Source organism: Podarcis tiliguerta, assembly GCF_965153285.1.
Source record: "Podarcis tiliguerta genome assembly, chromosome: 7".
In the NCBI taxonomy this organism is placed as follows: domain Eukaryota; kingdom Metazoa; phylum Chordata; class Lepidosauria; order Squamata; family Lacertidae; genus Podarcis; species Podarcis tiliguerta.
In genome coordinates this window covers 16077758-16105370 of record NC_139540.1, presented here as the reverse complement: position 1 = coordinate 16105370, position 27613 = coordinate 16077758, and the positions used below count along the sequence as shown (strand labels likewise).

The 27613-nt window shown below is 45.7% G+C and overlaps 1 protein-coding gene across 7 annotated transcripts in view; it reads right to left on the bottom strand.

Annotated features, from left to right (window-relative positions):
- Positions 1 to 1427: 1427 nt before the first annotated feature.
- SAMD12 (sterile alpha motif domain containing 12) overlaps positions 1428 to 27613 on the bottom strand; it is a 209992-nt gene continuing 183806 nt past the window's right edge. For 4 of the 7 annotated variants that reach the window (XM_083450765.1, XM_083450764.1, XM_083450766.1 and 1 more), the window contains one exon: positions 1428 to 6113. Coding sequence is in view for 2 of the 7 variants with exons in the window: in XM_083450764.1 (XP_083306890.1) it covers positions 6091 to 6113 (23 nt within the window). In the remaining 5 variants the exon portion in view is untranslated. The remainder of the gene's footprint in view (positions 6114 to 27613) is intronic. The other 3 variants (XR_014513768.1, XR_014513769.1, XR_014513770.1) reach the window with 1 other exon arrangement.

The window sequence follows — 27613 nt, the reverse complement described above, 5'->3', positions numbered from 1 at the left end:
TGCTGGCATCTGTCTGTCTCTGGAGACGATGGAGGAATGCGTCTTTGGGGGGTGAACTCAAACTGTTGGGAAGTTGCAGCACCTCTGTAGAGACCGATGCAGGAGAGACATGTTTTGTTGCAGCTGGTTTGCGAGTCGAAGCAGGTTGTGAGTCTGGTGGAACGTGGATGATCTAAGAGGCAAGACCTCTTGTTCTGAAATTTTCTGTGCAAAAACAAAAGTAACCTCCCCATAATGTCATATCATAAGTAATACTGCTCTTACCAACACCCTTCCTTTAGCAAAATATTTGTTTTTCATTCTCTTATGAATAATAAAAAAAAAAATCTAATGGTTAACCTTGGTCTGTTTCCCATGGAATTCCATGGGACAACAGACAGAGAACTCAGTCGGTAGAGCACGAGGCACTTAATCTCAGTGCCATGGGTTTGAGCCTCACGTTGGGCAAAAGATTCCTGCATTGCATGGGGTTGGACTAGATGACCCTCGTGGTCCCTTCCAACTCCACAACTCTGAGATTCTGTGAATGACGCCAAAGCGAAGTATTCTGGCAGAACCATGACAACAACACAAGAAGAAGAAGAAGAGTTTGGATTTGATACCCCACTTTATCACTACCCGAAGGAGTCTCAAAGCGGCTAACATTCTTCTTTCCCTTCCTCCCCCACAACAAACACTCTGTGAGGTGAGTGGGGCTGAGAGACTTCAGAGAAGTGTGACTAGCCCAAGGTCACCCAGCAGCTGCATGTGGAGGAGCAGGGAATCGAACCCAGTTCACCAGATTACGAGTCTGCCACTCTTAACCACTACACCACACTGGCTCTCAACACAGAGTTGGTTCCAAAGCTATCTTCAGATACCTTGCTGTCAGGGCTGGGCAATGTTGGAGACCGCCTCCCCATCCTGACCCTTCCATGGAGGAGGAAGAGGAAGACAGTATAGATTTACAACAGGGGTTTTGAGAAAGGTCACAGCTCGGAGGCAGATGGGGGGGGGGAGTTGGGAAATAATGGGAGAGGAGGAGGAGGGGGAAGAAGCAGAGCGGCAGGTGGCTGACATGGTGTTATTAGAAACTATCCCAGATCCTCTACCTCCCAGAACTCAGCAAGCCTTAAAAGTAGGAGAGCAAAGAGCTCAGAGGCAGAGGGCATGTAGCAGCACCCGTAGAAGTGATGAATGAGGAAGTGGGAGAGATGGGTGTGTGTGTGGAGATTCACTCGGGATAACACCATTATCCAAGAGGCTGTGTTCTATAGCCTCTCTCTGTAAATACTGAAATAAAAGAGGGCAGTAAGAAACCTTTGTCTTTATACTTTCCTGGGCAACCAGCCAGGAGCTGATGACAGCACCCTGAAACTTGCTTACCTCCCCACCCCCAAGTAAAAGCACCACAAAATAATGACAATTATGCCAGGGATAAGCATGTATACATTGTAGTTGATCAGACCTTTATTTGGATCGCATGGTCATTTTGCAAATGAGGGCTTTTCTGCCCAGACCAAATCTCAGAATGAATTCCACCTTGCCCAAGACCTCGGAGGAAACATGAGCAACAGAAACATACTTTCCAATTGTCATTTTAGAGGACTGGAATGAGAACAGTTGATTGAAACCCGAAGGGCCCAGCTGAGGAGAAGAGTTTGAAGGTCCTTTTGGCTGGTCTGTGCCCCAAGGTGTCACTACGGACAGTCAGGCCAACAGTGGTGACTGTGGAATGGAAGCAAGTATGGCGAAGACTTGTGGGTATACCCCTCAAACAGAAACAAAATGGCAGCCGTTATATTGGTTACCCAGTGCTTACCCTCATCTTTGGGTAATGGTAATACCTGAGAACACATTTAGTTTCTAGGCCTATATAACAATACATAACAGCTCACGTATTTTTTCGTTATTGGAAATCATCCTGGAATATTTCTTTTTTTTTAATCACCACAAAACAGAAGAGGAAGCTTATGAGGAAGATGTAACTTCAAACTGTGCTTTTAAGTTCCCCTGGTGTTCCTCAGGAGGTTAATGAGTTGGGTCAACAATGGCAGGCACAATTTCCTGAAAAACAGCTTAGCTGACACCGCCACTCAGTTATTGGGTGTGCTTCCTCAAATCACAAGGGCCCATGATGAGACCCAACAGGCCCAGCCAGTGCCCCGCATGGACTGAGAACATGCACCATTGTTGCAACACACAAGGATTTAATGGTAGGTGTCTTCAGCACGCAAGTCAACACGTAAAGAGTTCCTCAAGATACAAAATACGAAAATCGCTGCGGGGAGATGACAGCTAGAGAACTATGGGTGTTATTCGATTAAATTTGGTCCATTAATTTAAATGGGACTACTCTGTGCAAAACTTAGCTAAATATCACCCAAAGTTCAGTGAGGGGCATGACAGATGTTGACATGTTGGAAAGGGTCCAGAGAGGAGCTTCACTAAGGGGAAATCTTGCAAAGGACGTTGAGCCTGCACATGCCTTTTCTCTCCTTTTTGTATTTAACGTAATTCTTTCATACAGGATTCAGAAACCAACCCATCTAACCCTGAGGGAAAAGGACGACAGATCAGGGTGGTCGATTAATTAAATTCCTGATGCTGGAGACAAACAATGAAGGAGGCCTTCACACCCTGAGCTTCTAGAGGTGACGGGCTGGTCAGAGTTAGAAACCAAATGCTGGACCAAAGATGGGTCTTTGGGTCTGATCAGGACTCCTCCTCCTCCTCTTCTTCTTCTTTTACATTAACACTTTATTGAGAGTCTACACATGGATTACCAAGGGAGTCTGATAATGCTCAAAGGCTGTACACGCAACGAACAGCTGCTGGTGGAAGAGGAAAGTGCTGAGAGAGTGCGCAAGGAAACCAGTTAGTTCCCCTTAGCACACACAGAAGTAGGTTCATCACTAGTCAATAATAATCTGAGGCACTGGTTGTAGACATGGTCCCACACAGTAGTATCAGCGACTGTATTGTGTAACACAAAGGGCAATTGATTATTTTTATGGAAGAGCCAAGTTCAACCACATTGTCCCGGGGTGGTAGTCAACTGCCTTTTACTCAGACTAGACTCACTGAACTTAATGGACCCAGCGTTCATTCGTTTCAGTGGGCTGACCCTGAGTAAAACTTCCGCAAAACACACCTGTCCCTTTTCTAGGGAACTTTCATGTCATGTTTTTACACCTCTAAACCAGCAGCTGCTGTCAAGCTCAGCAGACAGGAACAATGCCACAGCACCAGAAAAGCAGTCGGAATTGGCTTGAAATACCAGGATGTGAACTTTCTGCATGGACATCACAAAGCATTGCAACCCACCCCCCTCCCACAACAATGCAGATGCTTGGGACATGATTTTTATTCAGAAAGACTCTTTCCTCCAGGTACAGAACACACTAAATCATCTGTGTGGGAAATCACAAATGAAGAACCTAATAACAGAAATATGGTCAAGCTTCAAGGGCCATATTGAGAAAACGTTGGCAATTTGATACAAGTGCTTGACCAGGACAAAGTGAGATGCTTACTAAATCCATATGGGTTTTGATTTCTTCCTCAAAGCAGGTCAGCCATAGCAATTTCACGCAACCGCCGTAAGGCTATGCTGAGATGGCCAGTCTTGATTTAGCAAATGCGTAGACGCTGAGTTTCTTGGGTTCTTTTGTGAAGGCTGCCCAGTCGACAAGTCATTGTTGCATCTGGGCTGCCAATGGCAAGTGATTACAAGTGTGAATCGCAAGTGATCACAAGAAGGAAAAGAGGTGAGGAGTTCAAGACCCATGTGTGCTCATAGAACAGCTGGTTTCTTAAGGTGCAACTTGTAGGATTGACAATCAACGTATGAATTACATGGAAGTTCATATATATTCAAAGTCACTCGGCATGTGTAACAGTCTATCAGGTGGGAGAAAGAGAGATCAATTGCAGAGTTCCTATCTCTTGATTTAGGGTCTAGGAGGATCTAGACCTTTGGGTTTCCTATGGATGCTACCATTATCTTTCACTGCTGAAAGTTTTGTTTCCAATAGGAAACTGGATGGAAAGCACTTTTATGGATGGAAATTAAGCTGCTCTGCTTTGGCAACCTAGAAAACGAACGGTGCTGAGCTAAGCTCAGCGCAGATGCAACAGTCTCGAGCCAGCTACAGTTATGTTGAAAGTAAACAGTTTTGCTAGTAAGACAGCATTTTATGACAGCAAGAGGCTTAAGCTGAAAAAGGGACAGCTCTGATTCAAAACAGAACATAGTTCAATAGATGGCTCCTTGACACTCTATTGAAGAATTCCAAAATATCTGTGGCCTTTGGGATTTTGGCTTACTCTACCGCCAGTGAGTTATCAGGCTAACCCAAGAGAGATCTGAGGACAATATGGCACATATGATGGAAGGAAGATGTGAAGCCCAGGGACTGAGCTGGTCAAAGGAAGAAAATGTCACTGGACTGACCTGCTCAGGAACACATTTGGGAAAGCTCTGCTTTCTGAAAGCTTCAGTCCTCCAAAGAGACTTGGAAGTGATTGGTGGTTAATTTTACCATCCTATAAATAACTGCAGTCTTCATTCCTAAACTTGCAACATCACAATCTGCAAAATTTCTCCATGTACCTAAAAACAAAAAGGGTAAGGTAGTCATTTCCCTGCCCCCCAAGTATTCTTACTCTCGACCGTCGGCACAAATTGCTTCTAATGGTGAAGACAGACATAACGTTTAAACAGTGGTCGCAATAACTTCCTCGACTACAAGTCAAACCCTGGATCAAGCAATTAGTCCTGTTTCTAAAGAGTGTGGGGTTTTTTTTGGGGGGGGGATATATTTTATTTAAAATAGCATATGTAAGTGTATTCATCTCTAGGTTCACCTTCTCCCATTTTCCCCCTGTTAAAAACTGGCGAGCATCCCTGTTCCAGGGAGAAAAAGCGGGTGGTCAGGTGGTGTTCATGGCGTTCCATGCGCTAGCCAATCAGTACTCTGTACAGCTGGCTTTTGCTACAGATGAGTGCAGGTTTTTCAGAGGTCACCCTGGAAAACAATGCATATATTTTGAAATAAAAACCCCATAAGGGAAAGGAAAAGATGCTTTAACCCAGTGTGATGAGGATGCTTTGGGAATTGCCTCACTGTTTTTACAATGATACAGCTGTCTTCATCATCAAAAACAAGGGGTTCTTACAACGAGAGAGTAATCTTTTTTATCTGAGATTATTTTCTTTCCCTCTATTATTGAACATGCATCAAAACAACAGAGTCTTACTCGTCATTTTTTGGGGGGGTGGTAGGAGGAATTAGTGCAGCAAAGAAATGTACGTGCTCTCATTCTACTACTTCTATAAGTAAAGTGTCAAAATAGCCTAACAACATCCAGACAAGTTACCAGACCAAAACTTGCAGGAATCGGTGAAGGATGCAAATCATGAGCTAGACTTAAGGTACAATCCTAGTGAAAGGGAGATCCATGAAACTCATTTTTAACAGATGTGTCCTCAGAAAGTTTCCCACAGCACAACCAAATCCGTGAGAACATCTGTGTGGAGATCACGTATGGAATGCCGATACCATAGGGTGGAATTTACCATTCAGCTGCATCACTAACACATACAGGATATGCCGACATTCCTATCAGGGAGCAAGGATAATCGTGAACATTTCCAGTGAGTTCGCAGAGATGGAACGTCCCGCCCAACCTATCCCATAAACATCATGCCGTCTGCATACATAATATAATCCAGTATTGTCATGCTAAAGAACCGCCTCCTCCCAAAAAAACCCCCCAAACCCAGAACTTTTAGTGAAGGTCAGAGAGTTCCCTGATGGGAACGCAAAGTTTATGCACAGTGATGAGTATGAGAAGCAGGTTTTCCAGCCTAAAGCGTCCGCCCATAACAAGCCGGAGAAAGTCAGCACCATTATTTCAATCCCCCGAGCAAACAAAGATTCTTCATGTGAGACGGGTTGGGCTTTGGCTACTCCTCCAATTCTCGAGAGCGGTCTTCTTTTGGCAGTGCCATCGCTTCATGTCGTATTTCTGTTTGATTTCTCGTGGAGAAAAAAGTTCATTTCGGAATCATCTGGCAGGGCGGCAGCTTCAGAGGCTGGCAACAGTTTATGAAGAGCTCTCTGCCGAGGCTGTTAAAAACAACAACAACAGACAGGCAGTAAGTAGATGCTTAGCTCAAAGAGAGGCAATTACAACACATCGTGGCTGAAACAAAAGGTCAAGGCTACATTACACAAATCACACAACTGCTAAAGCAAACCGTGCCCAGGCATATATTTGCTTTATTTTATTTTCCTGCATTTGCTTTCCACCTGCCTGGAATCCAAGGCAGTACACATGAGGCAGGCAGGAGGTCTCCCATCCACTCACTCACCGACCAGACCCAGACCTGCTTAGCATCAGCAAATTGCTGCCCTCTCATGCGCCTTCAGATAATCACCTGGGACCATTTCCCCCCTGCATCCAACCCTTCCTTCCGAGCACAAGTGTTGGTGCTGGCCTTTAAAGCCCTAAACAGCCTCGGTCCAGTATACCTGAAGGAGCATCTCCACCCCCATCGTTCTGCCGGACACTGAGGTCTAGCGCCGAGGGCCTTCTGGCGGTTCCCTCACTGCGAGAAGCCAAGTTACAGGGAACCAGACAGAGGGCCTTCTCGGTTGTGGCACCCGCTCTGTGGAACACCCTCCCACCAGATGTCAAAGAGAAGAACAACTACCAGACTTTTAGAAGACATCTGAAGGCAGCCCTGTTTAGGGAAGCTTTTAATGTTTGATGGACTACTGTATTTTAATACTTTGTTGAAAGCTGCCCAGAGTGGCTGGGGAAACCCAGCCAGATAAATAATAATAATAATAATAATAATAATAATAATAATAATAATAATAATAATTGCACTGTACCCCAAAGTTGGTTGATGGCCACATTTGGCTGGGGAGGAGCCACAACTCAGTGGTGGAGAATCTGCCTTGCATGCGGAAAGTCAATCGCAGGCATCCCCAGGTGAGGCATTTAGCCAGTTCAATGGAAACCATACAACTTAAAAGTCAAAAAGTGCACCCAACTTTGATCAAGTCAAAAGTCAAAGTGCACTTAAAAGTCAAAAAAGTGAACCAGGCAAAAGCAAGCACTTGAAAAAAATGACGACCATCTTCGGAAACTCTCACTTGAAGCAATTATTAAAGCCATTATCAGTTGGTGACTCATATAAGTTTTAATCTGCTAATTAGTGGACCAAATATGCACACTTAGCACTCCAACTCTCACCAGCCCCAGCCAGCCTAGCTGATGGCCAGCAATGATGGGGGTTGTAGTCTGTGACGTTAACATATGAGAGTGCTGGAGGTGAAATAGTTAAACAAGTTACCCAATCAGAACCCAGGGGGTGGAGTCAGAGGGACTATAAAACCAGCTCTGGGAGGGGCGAAGGGGGGAGTTCGTTGGGAGGTTGGTTGGAGTGGGAGTGAATTGGGATAGAGTCTGTGGTTAGGTTGAGTTAGTGTAGCGAAATAAGCTGAGTCAGGAACAGTTAGGAGCTAGGAAGACAAGTAAATATCTGAGAGGTGGTTTAGTGAGTGAGAGCAGGTAGCGGAAGTTATAGGTCTGGATAGGCACCCTATGACTGTAATTGATCAATACCGTTTATGAAACCACACGCTTGGTAAACTGCAATAAATAAACAGAAGTTTATGTTCCAATTTAACCCTGACTGGACTCAGTATTGTACCAGGTAGGGCCTGGGTGGTGGCAGCGAGAAATAAAGTGGTGGCACAGGGATCAATAGACGGTGAAACGTCCAGGGACCCTGTGTGATCGCCACATAGTTCAGTGACATTTTGGAGGGCCACAGGTTCCCTATTCCTGGGCCTTGCAGGGCATATGCATAACTTAACTACCTCCCTCAGGAATGTCCCACCACCAAAGCAACTGCTTTAGTCATGTGCTAAGTATGCATATTTGGTCTCCTAATTAGCAGATTAAAACTTGCATGAGTCATCAACTGATAATTGCTTCAACAGGGTACTAGCCCAATCTTTTTTCTTTTTAGTTTTTATGAACGCTGCAGCCGGGATGCTTCTTCTCCAAAGAAGATCTGCTCCAGGCCTGTCGCCAGCACAACCTCTGCTTTCAAAGGGATTTGCTGTCCCTGCTGGGTTGGATGGGAAATTCCATCCAGAATTTCCAGCCAGAAGGGAAATTCAGGATTGTTTGTGTGAGAGAATGAGTGTGTGAGAGAGAAGGTCAGTAGCAGAGCTTCTGCTCTGCGTACAGAAGTCCCCAAGTTCAACCCCGGCATCTCAACTTACAGATGGAAGTTGCCTGAAACCCTGGGGAGCTTCTGCCAGTTAGTGCAGACAACACTGAGTTGTTGCATAGGGATTGTTGCTGTAAGGCCCTATGAGAATGTGGGCGTACAAAAGTGTGAACGGGTCCAGCCACATCTACTGGCAGGTGGCCCTTCAGGGGCAAAATGGATGCCCACCCCTGCCTTATGGCGTAGGAATGAAAGCTGAGGTAAGGACAAAATGTTCAAAAGGTAAAATAAACACCACAATCACATACTAATAAAGCACTCCTATCCCTAATTTAATTTAATAAGGGTGAAAGAGGAGAGCGCAAAATATGGTCTGAAACTCAACATCAAAAAGACGAAGATCATGGCCACTGGTCCCATCACCTCCTGGCAAATGGAAGGGGAAGAAATGGAGGCAATGAGAGATTTTACTTTCTTGGGCTCCATGATCACTGTAGATGGTGACAGCAGCCACGAAATTAAAAGACGCCTGCTTCTTGGGAGAAAAGCAATGACAAACCTAGACAGCATCTTAAAAAGCAGAGACATCACCTTGCTGACAAAGGTCTGTATAGTTAAAGCCATGGTTTTCCCAGTAGTGATGTATGGAAGTGAGAGCTGGACCATAAAGAAGGCTGATCGCCAAAGAATTGATGCTTTTGAATTATGGTGCTGGAGGAGACTCTTGAGAGTCCCATGGATTGCAAGAAGATCCAACCTATCTATTCTGAATGAAATCAGCCCTGAGTGCTCAGTGGAAGGACAGATCCTGAAGCTGAGACTCCAATACTTTGGCCACCTCATGAGAAGAGAAGACTTCCTGGAAAAGACCCTGATGTTGGGAAAGGAGAAGGGGACGGCAGAGGACGAGATGGTTGGACAGTGTTCTCGAAGCTACGAACATGAGTTTGACCAAACTGCGGGAGGCAGTGGAAGACAGGAGTGCCTGGCGTGCTCTGGTCCATGGGGTCATGAAGAGTCGGACACGACTAAACGACAACAACATCCCTAGCTCCGTTTTGAGCATTTTATTGGTAACTCTGTTTTCTCTGTGGTTCCTTTCTTTGTGAAGAGCAGTCCAACGTTCCCCCCTTATGTTTATATGGAAGCTTAAAAAGCTCATCTCACAAGTTGTGTACACTTGGATAAGAAGTGAAACTGTGAATTCACAGGATGAATTCTTGCAGTGTTGATCTTAATGAAGGGCTAACTCTACCACAGCAAAATCTGGTGATAAATCCTTGATCTGGATAGGATGGAGAATGGAGTATCCCAGCTCTTAATGAGACACTGCTCAGGAAAAACTGATTTGGCCAAAGAATATCGAGCATCCCCTTCAATATCCAGACTTTTCATGTCTTCTGTCTTAGAATAATCTGCAAAATGTATGTACAATTTTCAACAACATATAAGGATCCCAACTGATGAGGAACAAGCAAGTTTAATGCTCTTCCAGAGTGTTCCTGGGATGCCAATATTCTGAGTATTTGGCTTGTTACGTCTTGACGCTTATTATTATTTTTACAAAGCTCAGCGAAGAGGCATGCAATCAACGAAGAGGCATGCTATTAATTGGCAGGCATTTTAGATGATGGCCGAAGAGAGGGAAGCTGCCAATTCGTAGCAGCACCTTAAACAGGGACCCTTCACTTTGATCCTGCAAACGTCCCCATGTCCTGCCAAAAATAGAGAAAAGCCCCCAACGACTTGTAATTAGACACCTTGTGTATAGGTGTTCTACATGTACTCGACTCCTGATAAAAGATCGCTTATAAATAAAATATACACCCGAAGAGCCATGGCTTGCAGCCAGCAAACAGATGCTCCACAAGAGAATTACTGTTGCAAGCTAGCGTATTTTTGCCAAGAAGCTACGGATAAGACAGGGCAAAGGCAAGGATGGCTCCGGGTTCCAGTAATTTCCCGTGGGTCACATTAAGGTTAAGGCTGCATTTGATTCTGATTTTCACTGAACAGTGGAATGTCAGGGGGAGTTTACTGCTCTAAGCTTCCTGTATTGAGGTCACATTGCCGGCAAATAGAATTTCCAAGCCTGGCCTCCTGTGTACAAATCCGGACATTGCTGCATGTATTTTTTTATTTATTGCACAACGTTCTAACAAAGCAATCCACTGATAAGTGGCATCGACGGTACACCAGTTCAAAGGTGGTTTTGAACAGCTCAGCTACTTGATGGGGAAAAGCAGTATGAAAACGAAACAACAAGAGCCTCTGGTTCATTCTGTCCTCCAGGCCGGATCAAGGATGGAGGGGTTTCGGGGGCAGCAATAATCAGGAACTGCATAGGCAACGCTTTAAAATTCACACTCATGCACGCGTCAAAGTCTCCGCCAAACTAACTGGGAGCTCTATTTTAAAAATCCAAATTCCGCCAACGTATAAATCATGCAAATGGATGAACTTTGCATATGCCTGCTTATTTTCTGTAATTTGATCTGCTCCCATTCACCACAGAACTGGGCAAAGAGCAATGCCAGGCCTTGCCCCCTGACCTGCGAAGATCTTATCCAGCCTCCCCTCCGGATTCTGAAATTTCTTCAAGCGCTGGCCAAGCACTTTCAAGCATATCTCCACAATAATAAGGGGCCATAAAGCTGCTCTACATTGTTGTGAGACTTTAGTGCTGATTACAGTGGTACCTCGGGTTAAGAACTTAAATCGTTCTGGAGGTCCGTTCTTAACCTGAAACTGTTCTTAACCTGAAGCACCACTTTAGCTAATGGGGCCTCCTGCTGCTGCTGGAGCACAATTTCTCTTCTGTTCTCATCCTGAAGCAAAGTTCTTCACCCGAGGTACCATTTCTGGGTTCACGGAGCATATGTAACTTGAAGCATCTGTAACTCGAGGGTTGTCAATTTGTGGTGTGTGGGTTTACGTGAGGTTTGTAGTCTTGTGTTGTATCTTTGGCAAGGCTGTTTTTTCAACTCCTTTTTTGCCTTTTGTTTTCTGTTTGGCTCCGGAGGCCTCTGGGCCTCAGAGCTCTGCTGGGATGTTGGTGGGGTGCTCTAGGTCCTGGTGAGGTTGAGCCCATGGGGGGGCCTGGGGGCGCTGCGCAACCTCCCTGGTTGTCACGTTGGGCACCCATGGTCGTCGTCCCCGATCATGGCAGTGTTGGTGGCACGGGGACCAGCCAGGCAGCACTGTTGGTGCTGGCAGTCCTCAGGGGCTCCACACAGCCATGACGCTCACCATTTTGCCTCGGCGGAAGTCCAAGACATTTTTTTGGGGGGGAATGAGTACAATATCAAATCTTCTTCTTTTTTTAAAAAAAGAGATATCAATATGGATTTTTTTGTTTGTTTGTGAGGCCAGATGATCAAAACATACAGCATGCAATTCTGAGATGAAGCATTTTGGGGAGCATGGAAGTCCTGGCAGATGCTCTCAGCAGGTAGCCTTTGGTAAAGCCAATTAGTCAGAGGCTATTGCAGCTGCTCTAGGAGACTCAACTGGATTGCAGAAAAAACAACAAAAAATGTACTAATCCAAAATATATTCTAGTAAACGGCACACATGCGTCTGCAGGTAATTAGAGCAACACCAGACTCAAAATTCTCATCATCCCTGCTTTGAAAACAACGACAAACAAACAAATCCCACAGCCTCGTTCTGAGAGGGGTGTGTGTGTGTGGTGTGTTTTACAGAGGGACAAACTTTTGGCAGTTTTACACAGATTAGGCAGAAAAGAGTGACAGAAGGAGCTCTGTGTTTCTTTGTGAGTTTGATTATGTTTTTATATATATTGGAAGCTGCCCAGAGTGGCTGGGGCAACACAGTTAGCTGTGCAGGGTATAAAAATAAAAATAAAAGATGTCCCTATATTCATTGAAGAAACACTGGAGGGTATGGTATCGGGTAGTGTGACAGCAGCTCTGCATATTCCTGGCCCTACACAGTTCCCATTAAAAGAGAGTCTTCACCCTTTCCTCCAGGAGGAGGAATTCTTCGTACACATGCCCACTGCAAAGAATAGGGAAGCCTAGCTTGCTGGGAGGTCTGCAGATGCATCAAAGCAACTCTGGAGATCAAAGAGCGCAACTTTCAAGTAAACTGTACATTTGAATATGCACTAACATGGTGGTTCATGAACTTTGCTGAAGTCAAGGTTTGCTGCAGAGACGACTTGGTTCCTGCCTTCAGATTCTGGAAGTGGAAAAGATCTCAGGGGTACCTGTCAAAAGGCTCAGCGACAAACCTCTGAAGTTGCAAGGCACACAACCCCTGTGCCGAAACATTTGTCAGCATTTTTAAAAAGGTGACACCGAGTGACAGTGTCTCTTTGAGAGGTTGAACATTAAATCCAGCTCTCAGTTCATTTGCCTTTTGGTGCTTATGAACCACCAGGAAAGCGGGAGACAGCCTTGCCTTGGTGGTTTATTATATTGATGGCCGGGTCTTCTTGGTGAGGTGTTTTAATTCCTCTGCAGCCTTTGGAAAAATTGCTGACTTTTGCCTCCACGTGCGTTAAAAGTCCTTTTCTACTCAGAAAACACATTGCAGCAAATAGCATTTTCTGGCACGGAGAACGGGCCGTGCAATCTTTAAGGCAGAACATTACTTTATTACACATGTTAAGGCTTTTACTCCGTTTTAACTTTTATGAGCATGACAAAGAACGGAGAACCGGTGTTTAAATGAAGGCTCCTTTTATCCCCAGTCAACTTCACACCATTCACAAAATGTCACTGAGATATTTACTTCCAATCCCTTTAAGCTGTTCTGGGACTATTACATTTGGGGGGGGGGGGAATTGTGGAGGGAGGACCCCTGTGGTATCCCAGTACTACTGACATTTCTTAACATATTAGTGGCTTGCTTGCTTGGGGGCATGAGAGCTTTCTAAAGCCAAACGAGACATGATGGAAGAAGCCCCTTTTATTTAAGGCTGGGTTTACCCATTCACACAAATCTTAGAATTGTAGAGTTGGAAGGGACCCAATCCCCTGCAATACAGGAATCTTTTTGCCGGTGTTCTGTATGTGGCCCTTCTCTTGCAGTCAACCTGGAAGCTGCAGTTAGTGAAGAATGCCTCAGCACGATTGCTGACAGGAGTGAGGTCTTGTCACCATATAACACCTGCGTGCAGAGATCTGAACGGGCTGCTGATTTGCTAGTGGGCTGGCTTCGAGGTGTTGCTATTAGCACAGTGGAACCTCTACTCACGACCACAATTCGTTCCGGAGGCCCGTCCGGAAGTTGAAACGGGCCGCTGGGAGAGGCAGCGATCGCCCGCTTCTGCGCATGTGCAAATGGTGATTGCCACTTCTGCGCATGCTTGAACGGTGGCAAACCTACCAGTTACTTCCGGTTTGCCGCAGATGTTTCTATATATGTTAGAAGCTGCCCAGTGTGGCTGGGGCAACCCAGTAAGATGTGTGGGGTATAAATAGTAAAATTATCATTGTGGAATGGGACGTCCCTATTTTTCATCAGAGAAATGTTGGAAGGGTATGATATTACTCATTCCACCTTTGTAAGAAGTTGATCGTTTAGTGTGGCAGCACTTTTGGAACTCGCTGCCTATTGAGATTCAGCAAACGACTTCCCTGCACTGTTTCTGGCGCATGCTAAAAACATTCTTGTCTAGGCAAGCCTACCAAGATGCTTAAAACGTTGGGTTGTTTATAAATCTGTTTTCTTTGATTTAACTTTTGTAAGTTTTAAAGTAGGGTTGTACATTTTCCTTGATTTTATGGCTTTATCCTTTTGTAAACCGCTTTGAGGTTTGTTTGTTTGCTTTTAAAAAAAGTCGGTGTGGTTTGGGATACCCCCAGAAGGCAAGGCGAGTCAAATCCTCATTTGCCCAATGATAGAACAGCCCACACCCGTTGCTACAGCCCCCAGCCATCATCCCCTGGGTGATTTCCATCTTGCTGGACTCGTTTCCAGTATCAGAGCTCGGCTACGATTAAATAATTTCAATAAACACACAAGATGTAACCGGCTGTACGTTTGAAAAAATATTATATACTATTCATTGTACTGAATTGTTGATTTCAACAGAAGCAGCTCAAAGTTCAACGAAAAAAGCAGAAGACCCAGCGGATCAGTTCATTCTCTAATCAGTTTATGCATAAGGTCCATATATGTGAAAGTGTCTATTCCACCTGTCTGTTCAACAATCCACACGAAAGGCTGTTACAGTTCCACAGAATCCTTTCACAGAGTCTAAGACAAGGATTTCCAGAATATTAGCCTTGTTTCGCCATCCTGGGTTTCATCAGTAGTACAAACTCTAGGCATAGCTGTCGACTTTTCCCTTTTCTTGCGAGGAACCCTATTCGGAATAAGGGAATTTCCCTTATAAAAGGGAAAAGTTGACAGCTATGACTCTAGGTAATACAAATAAATACAATATCATAATCTGACGCATTTTTACAGCAAAAATAATATAAAAACCGTCAACAACCTTACATACCATATATGATATCACAGGACAGTGGATCTTATAGCATAGTAGTAGCTGCTGTAAGTAGCAACTTTTACAGAGTAGAGTTGTGTTGGACAAGCACAATATTGATTCGAGTAATAGGTGTTGGCAATCAACAGATACAAAATTTCTTTCTTAAAGTGACCCATATGGCACAGCAGAAGTAAAACTGAGATTCCTCCGTTGGGCATCCCTAGCCTCACTTTCAGAGGTGTAAGGCATCAGGCAGCTGCTGGGATTGGGGCAAGTCTGAGAAGCCACCCACCGTGTTAAATTTACCACACTCCCCACAAGCAGGGCTTTTTTAAAAGGGGGAACTCACAGGAACTCAGTCCCAGCACCTCTCAAGTGGGCGCCATTGCCATTCTAAGAGAACAAGGTCCATGATGAGTTCCAGCACCACTTCTTCTAGAAAAATAGGACTATCCCCAAGTGATGATGCATTGAGGCATATGGGGAAATTGGACATTAGGGGAAATTGGGTGGCTAGCAGAAACCTGCTGCTAATTGTTGCAGTCTGTTGCCCCACCACTGGACCAACCAAGCTATAACCCTGCTGTCGTCCCATCCCCGTCCCCCGGTCATTCCCTGGGAAGTGGAAACAGAGAGATTGTGAAATCAGTGCGTACTACAGAAATCCCCCCCAGGCTCTCGCCTTTGCATCGGTTGCGACTGTAAGACTTTGGGTAGGAACTTAGAGCTTCCCCGGTGACTTAGAGAAAACTCTTGGCTGGTTCATGCAACTGTGTAAACTCAGTTTTTACGGCCCTTCTTATCAGACCAGTAGGTTCCTGGGCCAATTTGTTGACCTGGCCTTAAGCGTTTGCTTATATGCACATGATACCCACATCCGCATGCTCTGCTTTCTTAATCACAGGCTACGTGGATTTCCTTTCAAGCAAAGCATCTATATAAGCAGATGTGCTTCCTGAACTACATGCGTACCATAATAGGCGGATGATACTCTGAACTATCAATTTGCCATACCACAGAGAGGAGTGGCCCAGAGGTGTCTGTGGCCCAGCCAGCAATGGCCTCTTGTTGGTTGCTGCCCAACTATGCCAGGATTCCTCCCCATCATTTTGCACTGTATTCTGGGACATCTGTCTGTCTGTCACATTTTGTGCTGCGTTTCTGAGGTGCAAAAAGCCAAAAACAGCCTGCGCAGGCACTGGCATACAAACTGCTGCAATGAGATTTGTTCCAACGAAATTTCATCTCGTTATTTTCCGAGGAGCTTTTTCTCTTGCAAAACTTTCTTCGCTGTTAATAGAACTTTTTCACAGGAACTTACAATTACCGTATTTTTTGTTCCATAGGGCGCACCAAATTTTTTTTTTTTGGGGGGGGGGAATCAAGAAAAAAAATTCTTATTTCCCCCCCAGCCCCAAAGAGTAGCGTACAGGCTGCGTGCAACCTCTCCCTTCCGGAGGTGTTGCACGCGGCTATGGCATAAGCCAAGACAGCGCTGTCTTGGCTTCCTCTTTAGCTGTGTGCAACCTCTCCAGCTGGGAGAGGCTGCACGGGGCTAAAGAAGCCATAGCCCCGAGCAGCCTCTCCCTGCCGGGAGGGGTTGTGCACGGCTATGGCACAAGCCAAGGCAGCCAGCGGGATCCATCCTCTTTAGCCCCGTGCAGCCTCTCCCTGCCGGAGGGGCTGCACGCGAATATCCCTGCAGCCTGGAGAGCGAGAGGGGTCGGTGCGCACCGACGCCTCTCACTCTCCAGGCTTCAGTGATAGCAACGCAAAGCCTTTGGAGTGCAGAGGGAGTGCGTTGCTATCGCTGAAGCCAAGGAGCCTGCATTCGCTCCATAGGACGCACACACATTTCCCCTCAATTTTTGGAGGGGGAAAAAGTGCGTCCTACAGAGTGAAAAATACAGTATACAAAACATGCTCCTCTAATAAATAATGCAGATTTCTGTTATTTAGCTGTTTCACATTCTTTGCTTCTGCAAAAAAACCCACAACCTAATAGCCCCCATCAATTATCAATTTTCCTCATTCATAAACCCAAAGACCCAAGCCTTGTAGCTGACCCAATGAGGTACACTAAAAATGCATGTGGTACTCATACATAAAGCATCTGCCTCTGAGGTGTATAACTGTACAAAAATGAGTCACCCAAAGGCAAACTAAAAGTAGGAAATGCAGGGGTGGATATTTTTGCAGCCAGACTACCTCAACATTCATCTCTCGTGATTTTATCTCATCTTATTTATTTAAAATATTTGTAACCTATTTTTCATCACAATGCACTCCGGGGGCAGCATACAATAATACAATAATATGAATGAAAAGCTAGCCAACACAACCATAAACATTAAAACCGCAAGCAGAGAGCAGCAGTAACAGGAATAATCAAAACCTGGCCAGGCAATCAACCTGCCGTAAAGATCTGATGGGAGAGATGGATTTTCCACGGGTGCCGAAAACTAATCAGCATCAATGCCAATCATATTTCAAGGTGGACGGCATTTGGGCATCACTGCAGGATAAGGCCTTTCCCTGGAGGCTGGATCCAGAACAACCCAGAGGGCATCAGCTGCAGAGCTCAGCAGGTTGACAGGGTGGCATGGCAGCAGATGCTCCATCAAAGGTCCAAGTTGGGAGAACTACCTGAAAATGATTCACAGGTGGTATTTAACTCCAAGTAGGCTTGCTAAGAAGGGACGCGGGTGGCTACAGAGCCTAGGACTTGCTGATCAGAAGGTTGGTGGTTCGAATCCCCACGACGGGGTGAGCTCCCGTTGCTCGGTTCCTGCTCCTGCCCACCTAGCAGTTCGAAAGCACGTCAAAGTGCAAGTAGATAAATAGGTACCACTCCAGCGGGAAGGTGAACGGCGTTTCCATGCGCTGCGCTGGTTCACCAGAAAAGGCTTAGTCATGCTGGCTACATGACCCGGAAGCTGTACGCCGGCTCCCTCGGCCAATAAAGCGGGATGAGCGCCACAACCCCAGAGTCGGCCACGACTGGACCTAATGGTCAGGGGTACCTTTACCTTTAACTTTTAGGCTTGCTAAGATGTGTAAGACTGAATCAGGTACGGTAAGTGTTGGGAGATGCAAAGAGGTGGAGGGAACGTTCTTTCATATGTGGTGGACTTGTAAAAGGGTTAAAGAGTATTGGGAAATGATCTATAACGAATTGAAAAAAATGTTTAAAAGTACTTCCCACCCCCCACCCCCCAAACCCAGAGTCCTTTCTGTTGGGGATAATTCAGACTGAAATTCCCTGGTGTCTAAAAAGGTTATTTTTATTTATTTATTTAATTAAAGATTTTGTTGATTTACAAAAGTGTGCAATGTCTCTCTCTCGTGTCCCCCCCCCCATGTAACATTTTTACAAATCATTTTCATTTGTTGAGACATTAGGAAGAAAAAGGGGAAAGAGGTGGAGGGGGGAGAGATGGGGGAGAGTGGGGTCGGACGGCGATGTTTCTATTTCACTTACTATATGATAAAAGGTTATTTATGTATGTTACTACTGCAGCCTGTGTTTTGTTAGCCCCAAAATGGAAAACAAGTGAGGCTCCAACCAAAGAAGAATGGCAACTTAAGCAGATGGAATATGCACAACTCGCAGACTTAACACATAGAATAAGAGAAGAAGAAGAAGAACATATGTTTAAAGAAGATTTGAAAATGTTTTTTCAATATATGGGGGGGGGGGGGAATTGTGCACAGCTGAAAACAATGGCAGCATTAAGATAAATTCAACAGTGCAAACCAGTTTTGATGGGTGCAAAAATGGAATAATGAATGGTATAGTTTTTGTAAAATATGCAGGGATTTATGATATGTAAAATGAACCATGGAAAGAGAAGAAGGGAAGTCACTGTGGGATGTAAACTGAGTATTTTAATTGTCAAACAGAAAACTTAATAAAAATATATACAAAGGTCCCTAGTTGTTTAGGGCTTGGTATATGAGCTCCAAATGATGGCTCTAGCTGGCCCTGTGTGTTGCTTTTAGTCCTGAAACAGCTTTTTGCCAAGAGGTGCCCTCAATATGTTTTGGACCACAACTCCCATCAGCCCCTGCTATAGGTTTTTTTTTTTTCAAAGCCACTGGCTGTTAATTTATACTTATTACTATAATGAATTTACAAAATAAAAATATAGACAACTGTCTTAAGTTCTTGTACATTGCAGCCCGGGTGTGTGTGTGTATAGTTTTTTGGAGGGTGGGGGGCTTTGCTCTTGCCTCCATTTGGTATAAGATCACGATAGGTCGATAAGATGGAGAAGCCAATATACACACACTTGGAGGGGTAGAGCCATGGGCCCACCAGTCAACAGGGGGTCTCTTAAATTAATCCATTTCCTTAAAGTTTTTAAGCCTTTCCAGTCCAAGGCTACAAAGAGCATCTATATTTGCAATGCATCTGGAGTCAGCAGAAGGCAGCTGAGTAGCTTCCCATCATCTTAGCTCTTGTACATACTTTGGCTGCCACAGGACAGTCCTCCTCCCATGTTCTGCAATCCCACCCAGTGCGATTCTCTACATACCCAGCATGGCCTTGTAATTTGTAATGGAACAGCAGCAGAATCAGGACCTTAGGTCAGGCCTATGCACATCAGAGAGTGCCCAGCCAACGTTGTAGTTGTAGTCCAAAGCATCTCAAGGGCACCATGTTGGTGAATGCTGTTCTGCAGCAACACAGGAAAGACTAGACTACCACACCTCTTGTGCCTTCACTCCATTGCTGATGTGTGATCTTGTACAGAAAGCTCATGCCTCAAGGCTCTTTTATGCAGCGTGCCAGAATCATAAGCTATTTCATCTTTTCACATTTTGATTAATGTCAATGGGGATTCTTTGCTAGTTTTCTGGGTGAGAGTGAAGTTGACAAATACTGATGCTTACCCAAGGAACTCGAATCCTGACAGGTCTATATATATTTAAAGCTAACACCAGAAATTCAATCAATAAAGAGAGGAAAGTAGATTTAGGTGTTAGATCTAGTTGCTTGTACTCTTGTAGATTTGTGGGATTATTAGTTCTCGGTTTCTCAGCCTTAAAACACGCATATGTTTAACAACAGAGAGATTCTGACCCACATAATACCCCATTTATGGATTTCATGTACCACCAATACCAGGCCCATTTATATCTGTTCTTGTGATGTGTAAGGTGTTTGAAAATACCCTATTTTTAATCCTAAACATGGGGGGATTTAAATTTACATTTTAACTTCAACTCAGAGTTCCTATTTTGGCTAATCAACTTTCTGTGCAAAAAATAAATACATAATCATTCTTATTTATTTATTCCTTCAGATTGAAGCCTCCCGCCCCCCCTTTAAACCAAGAGTTTAGACATATCGTTTGGAAGCGACACTAATGGGCGGTGATGAGTGAGGAAGCATTTCCGAAACACTACTAAATAATTCTTTCCCAGGAAAGAAAGACAGAAAAGATACAGTTGTGGGTGGCTCATACAGTAGAACCTGGCTAATATATACTAATGACTGGAATGCTCGTTATTAATTATTGAACTCTGAATGAGCAACAGCAAACAAAGCAAGGGAAATGCATCACAAAAGACACTTTGTTCATGTATTTTGACAGCTGCAGTCTGAATTACAATGCAGGATCCACTAATAAGTGTCCTGTAGTCTCCTTTGCAGCAGCGGCAATTGAGCGAGATCAAAGCCACGCTACAATTGATATTCGCTCTTTGCTCAAAGGCAGGTAGGCGAGAATCACTGCTGTGGGAACAAGATGGTCTTATCCAATTTGGATCCTTGATCCACTGCTAAAGAGTTCCACTGGTACCACATCCTTTGAGCCTTGAAATATGACGCCTCAGTGGGCCTTCAAATAGGTTAGGAACTCACACCAGATCTACGGGGTTAGGTATTGTCAGGGGTTCAGGAGCAGAGGCACAAGAAAGGGAGGAAATAGAGAGCGAGGGGGAGGAGTCCGAAGGAAATGTTAGCGATGACAGCGGTCCGAGGTCTCTGAGTCTTTCCAGCGAATCGGAAGATTCACAGAAAGGGGCGCCCATGGTCAGAGCAAGGGGGGTGCCTAGGGGGGCACCCCAGGAAGAAGGGGCCAGAGGGGACTCAGAGAGCAGCAGTCGGAAATCAGGACCAGCGTCCACACCAGAGTGCAGTAGGGGGGAGGAGTCCCAGGCATCGGGAGCAGGCGGCGCACTGCCAGCGGGAGGACATGAGTCAGGATTGGCCACGCCTCCATCGGGGAGCGAGGAAACGGTCGAGAGGAAGGTTGAAGGCTGGGCGCGCGCGCCAAGTTCAAATGTACAGGAGGGCGGTGCAGTTGGCAGCCCGGATAGGGAGCCAGGTCCCAAAGCCCACCGAAAAGAGCGGGAGGAGTCAGGGGGGTCAACGTCAGCGTCAGAAGAATCCAGGAAGGAAGGGACCCCGGGGGGTAGCAGGACCCAGAGGAGAAAGGAGAGACGGAAGAGGTGGAGTAAGGCTAGAATCTTAAACTGGTGTACAGGGGGCGGAGATTCAGATGGAGCTTCGCCGATCTAAACCCTAGACGTAGAGCTGGGGCGCTCCGGCTTGAAAATGGAAACTGTACTTCAATAAAGACCTTTGTACGTTACTACCGGCTAGCGTTGGTCCTCTGTGAGCTGGGACCTGGAGCCAGCTCTGACAGGTATCTTTCTTATATTTAATCCATTTCCCTCTGTGAAAGAAGTCAGCATATTTAAAAGAGGGGTTCAGTCACTATTGCTATAGGAAATTAGAAATTACTAAAACGGTAGGATTTGGGTTATTTGGGATGGGAAGGGGAAATATAAACTGCAGAGGAATTCCTGGGCTAGCCAATCCAAAGGACCTGGCCAAGCTAGGGCCATTAAGAAACAATACAGGGCCACTGAGGGCCGTTGGTAACTGTCCTCGCACCTTGCCCTGACTGAGCTGTGCAGAGAGACGGGCGATTTGGAAGGTTGCCAGGGTAACTGGACTATGATGTCACAGGAAGAGTATGGGGCATGTGACAAGAGGCTTGGAATAACTGAATAAAGGGCAGAATGAAGGATTTTGGCTGGCTGGCTGAAGGCAAGCTGGGAGAGGTGCCTTGGACTCCAGAGCTGCACTGCTGATGGTGGGAACAAGCCCCTCTTGAGACAAGCATGCTGTAAGATCTGGACTCCCTCCATCTAAATTCAGGCGTAAATATGCGAATATGGGACGCGGGTGGCGCTGTGGCTTAAACCACAGAGCCTAGGACTTGCCGATTAGAAGGCGGTGGTTCAAATCCCCGCAATGGGGTGAGCTCCCATTGCTCGGTCCCTGCTCCTGCCAACCTAGCAGTTCGAAAGCACGTCCAAGTGCAAGTATATCAATAGGTGCCGCTCCGGCGGGAAGGTAGACGGCATTTCCATGCACTGCTCTGGTTCGCCAGAAGCGGCTTAGTCATGCTGGCCACATGACCCAGAAGCTGTATGCCAGCTCCCTCGGCCAATAAAACGAGATGAGCGCTGCAACCCGAGAGTCTGTCACGACTGGACCTCATGGTCAGGGCTCCCTTTACCTTTATGCGAATAAACCATATTTCTTAAAGCCACAACAGCCACCGCTGTGTCTTCAATTCTCCAAAGGAGCACAGACCTTGGTTGAAGCCCAAGACCCCTGGAATCCAGGGGTCAGAGCAGCCTGTAACATTATCTTCCAGCGATGGGCCAAACGGGGGGTTATGGGAAGAGTGACGAGCCTGTTGTCCTTCATTATGTGAATCGCCAACCGACGGCCAATGGACAGAGATAATGGAAGCTGTAGTCTAACAACACCTAGAGCAGAGCTTTCCAAACCTTCCATGACATGCTTTTTAGAGAAGCATCATTTCATGATACAGTAATTCAGTTTTACTAACTCCGAAGCCTATGGAGGTGTGGGCCAAAGGCATGCCCCAGAGCGGTGACCCGGGGGAGCTCCTAGTTGACATGCCTCAGCAGGAGACTCCCCCTCTATGGTGTTAACCCCTCCCGTGTCTCCTGCAAATGGGCTGGAGCCGGATAGTCGATAGGACCAATGCCTAAGCCAATGCCTCTCATTCCTGAATTCAATAAAGTTGTGGCCTAATTCGCCCATTTAACCTTTATATTATGGTGTCTTGTGTCTTTATTTATCCTGGTGGGGGGCGGGAACTCGCCACGCAACAAACCAAAGGTTCAGCTAACCCAAGTCCAGCCCTAGGAGGAGCGCAGGGAGAGTTTGCGCGACACACCTGCAACACTGCAACCGACACGCTATTGTGTTATGACACACAGCTTGGAAAGCTCTGATCTAGAGAGCCACAGGCTCCCCGTCCCTGAGGACTAGATTATGGTAGTCATGCAACCAGCTTGACAGTGGAGGACTGACAAACTGATCCATGTCCTTGTCCTCTGCAAGATATGATACTGATGCAAGAAGAATGTAACTCATGTTGCTATAGAGCAGGCATGCCCAACTCCCAAGAGACTGCGATCAACTCACAGTATAAAAAGATCTACCCATTGTCACTGCCAGGAATTGTTGAGCTTTTGTTGTTGAGCTTTTTGTAGGGGAGGGTTGGCCAAAGGTGATCACTAAACTTCATACCAAGATCTACCTGGGACAGCCCCGTGATCTACCAGTAGCTCGCGATCTACCTGTTGGACATGCCTGGTATAGAGCATGGGTAGGCAAACTAAGGCCAGGGGGCCAGATCCTGCCCAATCACCTTCTAAATCCAGCCCGCAGATGGTCCGGGAATCAGCGTGTTTTTACATGAGTAGAATGTCTCCTTTTATTTAAAATGCATCTCTGGGTTATTTGTGAGGCCTGCCTGGTGTTTTTACATGAGTAGAATGTGTGATTTTATTTAAAATGCATCTCTGGGTTATTTGTGGGGCATAGGAATTCGTTCATTTCCCTCCCAAAAATATATTCCGGCCCCTACAAGGTCTGAGGGACAGTGGACCAGCCCCCTGCTGGAAAAGTTTGCTGACCCCTGGTATAGAGAGCAGAGGAACATATCCAGACCCAGTGACTTGCCATTAATTCTGCCCGCATCATTTCCCCACCTCCCTGCCTTGTTCTCATTTTATAGTCAACAGCAGCTGGAGTATTTTGGTGGCATGTTTATTTCAGTTTGCTTGTGCCTTATGATAATTTTGTTACTAAGCTTGTGATCTTCTCTTTCAATTATTCTCTCTCCTCCCCCTCCTCCATATTCTTTCTGATGGTGAGCCCTGCAGGCGCAGCCTTGTTAATTTCATGTTCGCAGAGTGCCTAGGCATCCGAGGTGCTTTATAAAAACCCTAATGCGAAGCTGGTGCCATGCCAGTCGGCCTGAAGGGTGCCTGGAGCTCTGCAATCAACGCAGGACAGCTGAGCTGCGTGATCAGCAGATTCATGGGGTGAAGTTCTTGCTGGATTGGACCTTCCCTAAATCAGTGCCCCCCTTTCTCTTTTCATGAAAGAAACTGCCTTCCCCACAGCATCATGCATGCACCAGAGAGATGATTTAGCAGGCTTTAAAGGTAAAGGGTAAAGAGACCCCTTACCATTAGGTCCAGTCGTGGCTGACTCTGGGGTTGCAGCGCTCATCTCGCTTTATTGGCCAAGGGAGCCGGCATACAGCTTCCGGGTCATGTGGCCAGCATGACTAAGCCGCTTCTGGCGAACCAGAGCAGCGCACGGAAATGCCATTTACCTTCCCGCTGAAGTGGTACCTATTTATCTACTTGGACTTTCGAACTGCTAGGTTGGCAGGAGCTGGGACCAAGCAACGGGAGCTCACCCCATTGCGGGGATTCGAACCGCTGACCTTCTGATCGGCAAGCCCTAGGCTCTGTGGTTTAACCCACAGTGCCACGCCAAAGTTTGCAGACACACTTTTTAAAAAAACAAACAAAGAACACTCATGAGACGCCTGCCTCCTCTGCTGCAAAAAATCCATTGAAGACAAAACATGCTCAGTGTTCAAAGAATGCTAGCTGGCTGATGGGTAGGTAGGGAGACAATCATTGGGGAGGAATGTTTTCCTGAAAGAAGGAGCACTCCACTTTGCAACATTTTGTTGCAGACTCAGTGTGTATTAAAGTCAAATCTGAAACTACTTGACTTTGCTTAATGGTGGCTACTGAGTCTTTTATATGTTTTATGTGTTTAATATGTCTGGATTACCGATGTTTTATGGATTTTTCTCCTCCTTTTATGATTTTTATTGTCTAAATTATGCCAATAAAGGCCAAATGAGTATATGAAAACATTTCCCCGCATACTCTGTTTGAAAAAAATGTTCCTCATTTATCTGGAAAGCAATATTATCTGCATCAGGTAATCTTTTCACCTAATGTTAAATTCCCATATTTACAAATGCGAAAAAACTTCCTCAAACTGTTTGGGATGTTTTTGGGATTTCTAAATATGAAACCTTTAAGATTTTTTTTTTCATTTCCCAAAAAGATGGAGACTCAAAAGCAGTAAAAAGACTTCTCTCCGAAGAAGGGAAGAGAGATTTAACATAGGTGACCAGTTATCCTCTTTTAGAAACCAGTTTGGACCATGCGTTCTTTATTTAACCCCTCCACTCCCAACTCCGGGCACAAGTACTAACAGAAGTTAGGCCAGTTCATAGCTCTAATCCTCTAATTGCTTTGCCTGGGTAAACCTCAGAGACACAGAAGCCTTTCCCTTTTCTGAGAAGCTCCTCTCTTTTCCTTGGTGCCTCTGCCAAAGCTAAGAATAAGGCACGCCTTGCCTCCAAGCCATGTGGAACCTAACCCTTCCTTCCCATCCCAGAATCCGTCTCCGAAAAGCCAAAACGAACAAAGCTCAAAGTGCCATGAGGGGGGAGAAAAAGGAAAGGGGGTGGGAAAACAAAGCAAAATTTGGATTAAGTAATTCCTGGAACAGAACCACTTCTAGAATATTAAACACACACACACAAATATATATACACATAGGGTGTTGGCTCATTTTACAGCACATACGACCGACACCGGATTGAACATTATGTACCCGAAAGCTTAAATAGTTGGCCCTCTCATGATGTTAAGCACTGCAGACTTGCCAGCGCACGCGGTTGCGACCTATTACACTGTTTTGTGAAACTACAACCTGGAAAAGGAAGGAACGTTTTGGGAAATGTGCATAGGAACATAGGAAGCTGTGTTATAGGTCAATCAGAGCATTGGTCCATCTAGATCAATGTTGTCTACACTGACCAGCAGCAACTGTCCAGGATTTCAGAGAATACTCCACCTGGGAGCTCCTGCAAGCCCCTGCCACTGAACTACGGCCCTCTCCCATCGACTAATACTCTCCCCTTACTCCTTAGAAACACTAGCATTCTTCCAAAGGGTTATCGGATGCCAGCAGTGTTTGTGCAGAGCGAAAGGGTGTGATTTGTGAGATGCATGTGAATTTCGATTTCTCTGCAGCTCAGGAGAAGATGGTGAGATCACAGCCAGCCCTGGTGGCACCCAGAATGCCTTCCCAGAAGTTTTGAAAATACAATTGCTCACAGGTCTGGCTTGTTTGCCGAGATGGGAGCCGCAAATGATGCCCTCTTACCAAATCAAGTTCATAGTTCCAAAATAGGGTGAAATTATTTTGGCGTGTGAGGCAGAAAAATCCCCCAAGTGCCTCCCTCTTGCCCTCCTCAGCAGTAAAAATGAGACAAGAAAGAAATGAAATAACCAGAAATTTGCTGCCCTTTTAAGACACCCGACATCAGCTCACTTCTCTCAGTCTCTCTAATGGTGCTGGCAAATGCAAAAAGGGGTTTTTAATCGCAACCCAGAGATCTCTGGCATACCATTCCCTGGTGGAAACTGCAATTAATTCAGAATGCGGCAGCTGGACTGGTGACTGGGAGTGGCCGCCGGGACCATATAACACCGGTCCTGAGAGATGTGCATTGGCTCTCAGCATGTTTCCGAGCACAATTCAAAGTGTTGGTACTGACCTTGAAAGCCCTAAACGGCCTCGGTCCTGTATACCTGAAGGAGCGTCTCCACCCCCATCATTCAGCCCGGACACTGAGATCCAGCGCCGAGGGCCTTCTGGCGGTTCCCTCACTGCAAGAAGTGACGTTACAGGGAACCAGGCAGAGGGCCTTCTCGGTAGTGGCGCCCGCCCTGTGGAACGCCCTCCCATCAGATGTCAAGGATATAAGCAACTATCCTACTTTTAAAAGACATCTGAAGGCAGCCCTGTTTAGGGAAGTTTTTAATGTTTAATGCTGTATTGTGTTTTTAATATTTGATTGGGAGCTGCCCAGAGTGGCTAATAAAGAAATTATTATTATTATTATTATTATTATTATTATTATTATTAACAAGAGAACCTTCTGTTCTTCTTCTGGTCCTGTCACCTATACCTATCCCTGTTTATTGTGGAACTCAGCTAGGGAAGGGAAGGGCAGACAAATGAGCCAGTAAATTAACGGCCAGGAAATGCCAGATCACCTTTTGCATCCAACACTTCAGGGAATTCCAAAGTACAACACAGAACAGCAAGAGAAGGCTCAGATCAAAGTAATAATAATAATAATAATAATAATAATTTATTATTTATACCCCGCCCATCTGGCCAGGTTTCCCCAGCCACTCTGGGCGGCTTCCAACAAAAGATTAAAAATACATTAAAACATCAAGGTCAGCACCAACACTTTGAATTGCGCTCGGAAATGTACTGGGAGCCAATGTAGGTCTTTCAGGACCGGTGTTATATGGTCTTGGTGGCCACTCCCAGTCACCAGTCTAGCTGCCACATTCTGGACTAGTTGTAGTTTCTGGGTCACCTTCAAAGGTAGCCCCATGTAGAGCGCATTGCAGTAGTCCAAGAGGGAGATAACTAGAGCATGCACCACTCTCGTGAGATATTCTGTGGGCAGGTAGGGTCTCAGCCTGTGTATCAGATGGAGCTGGTAGACAGC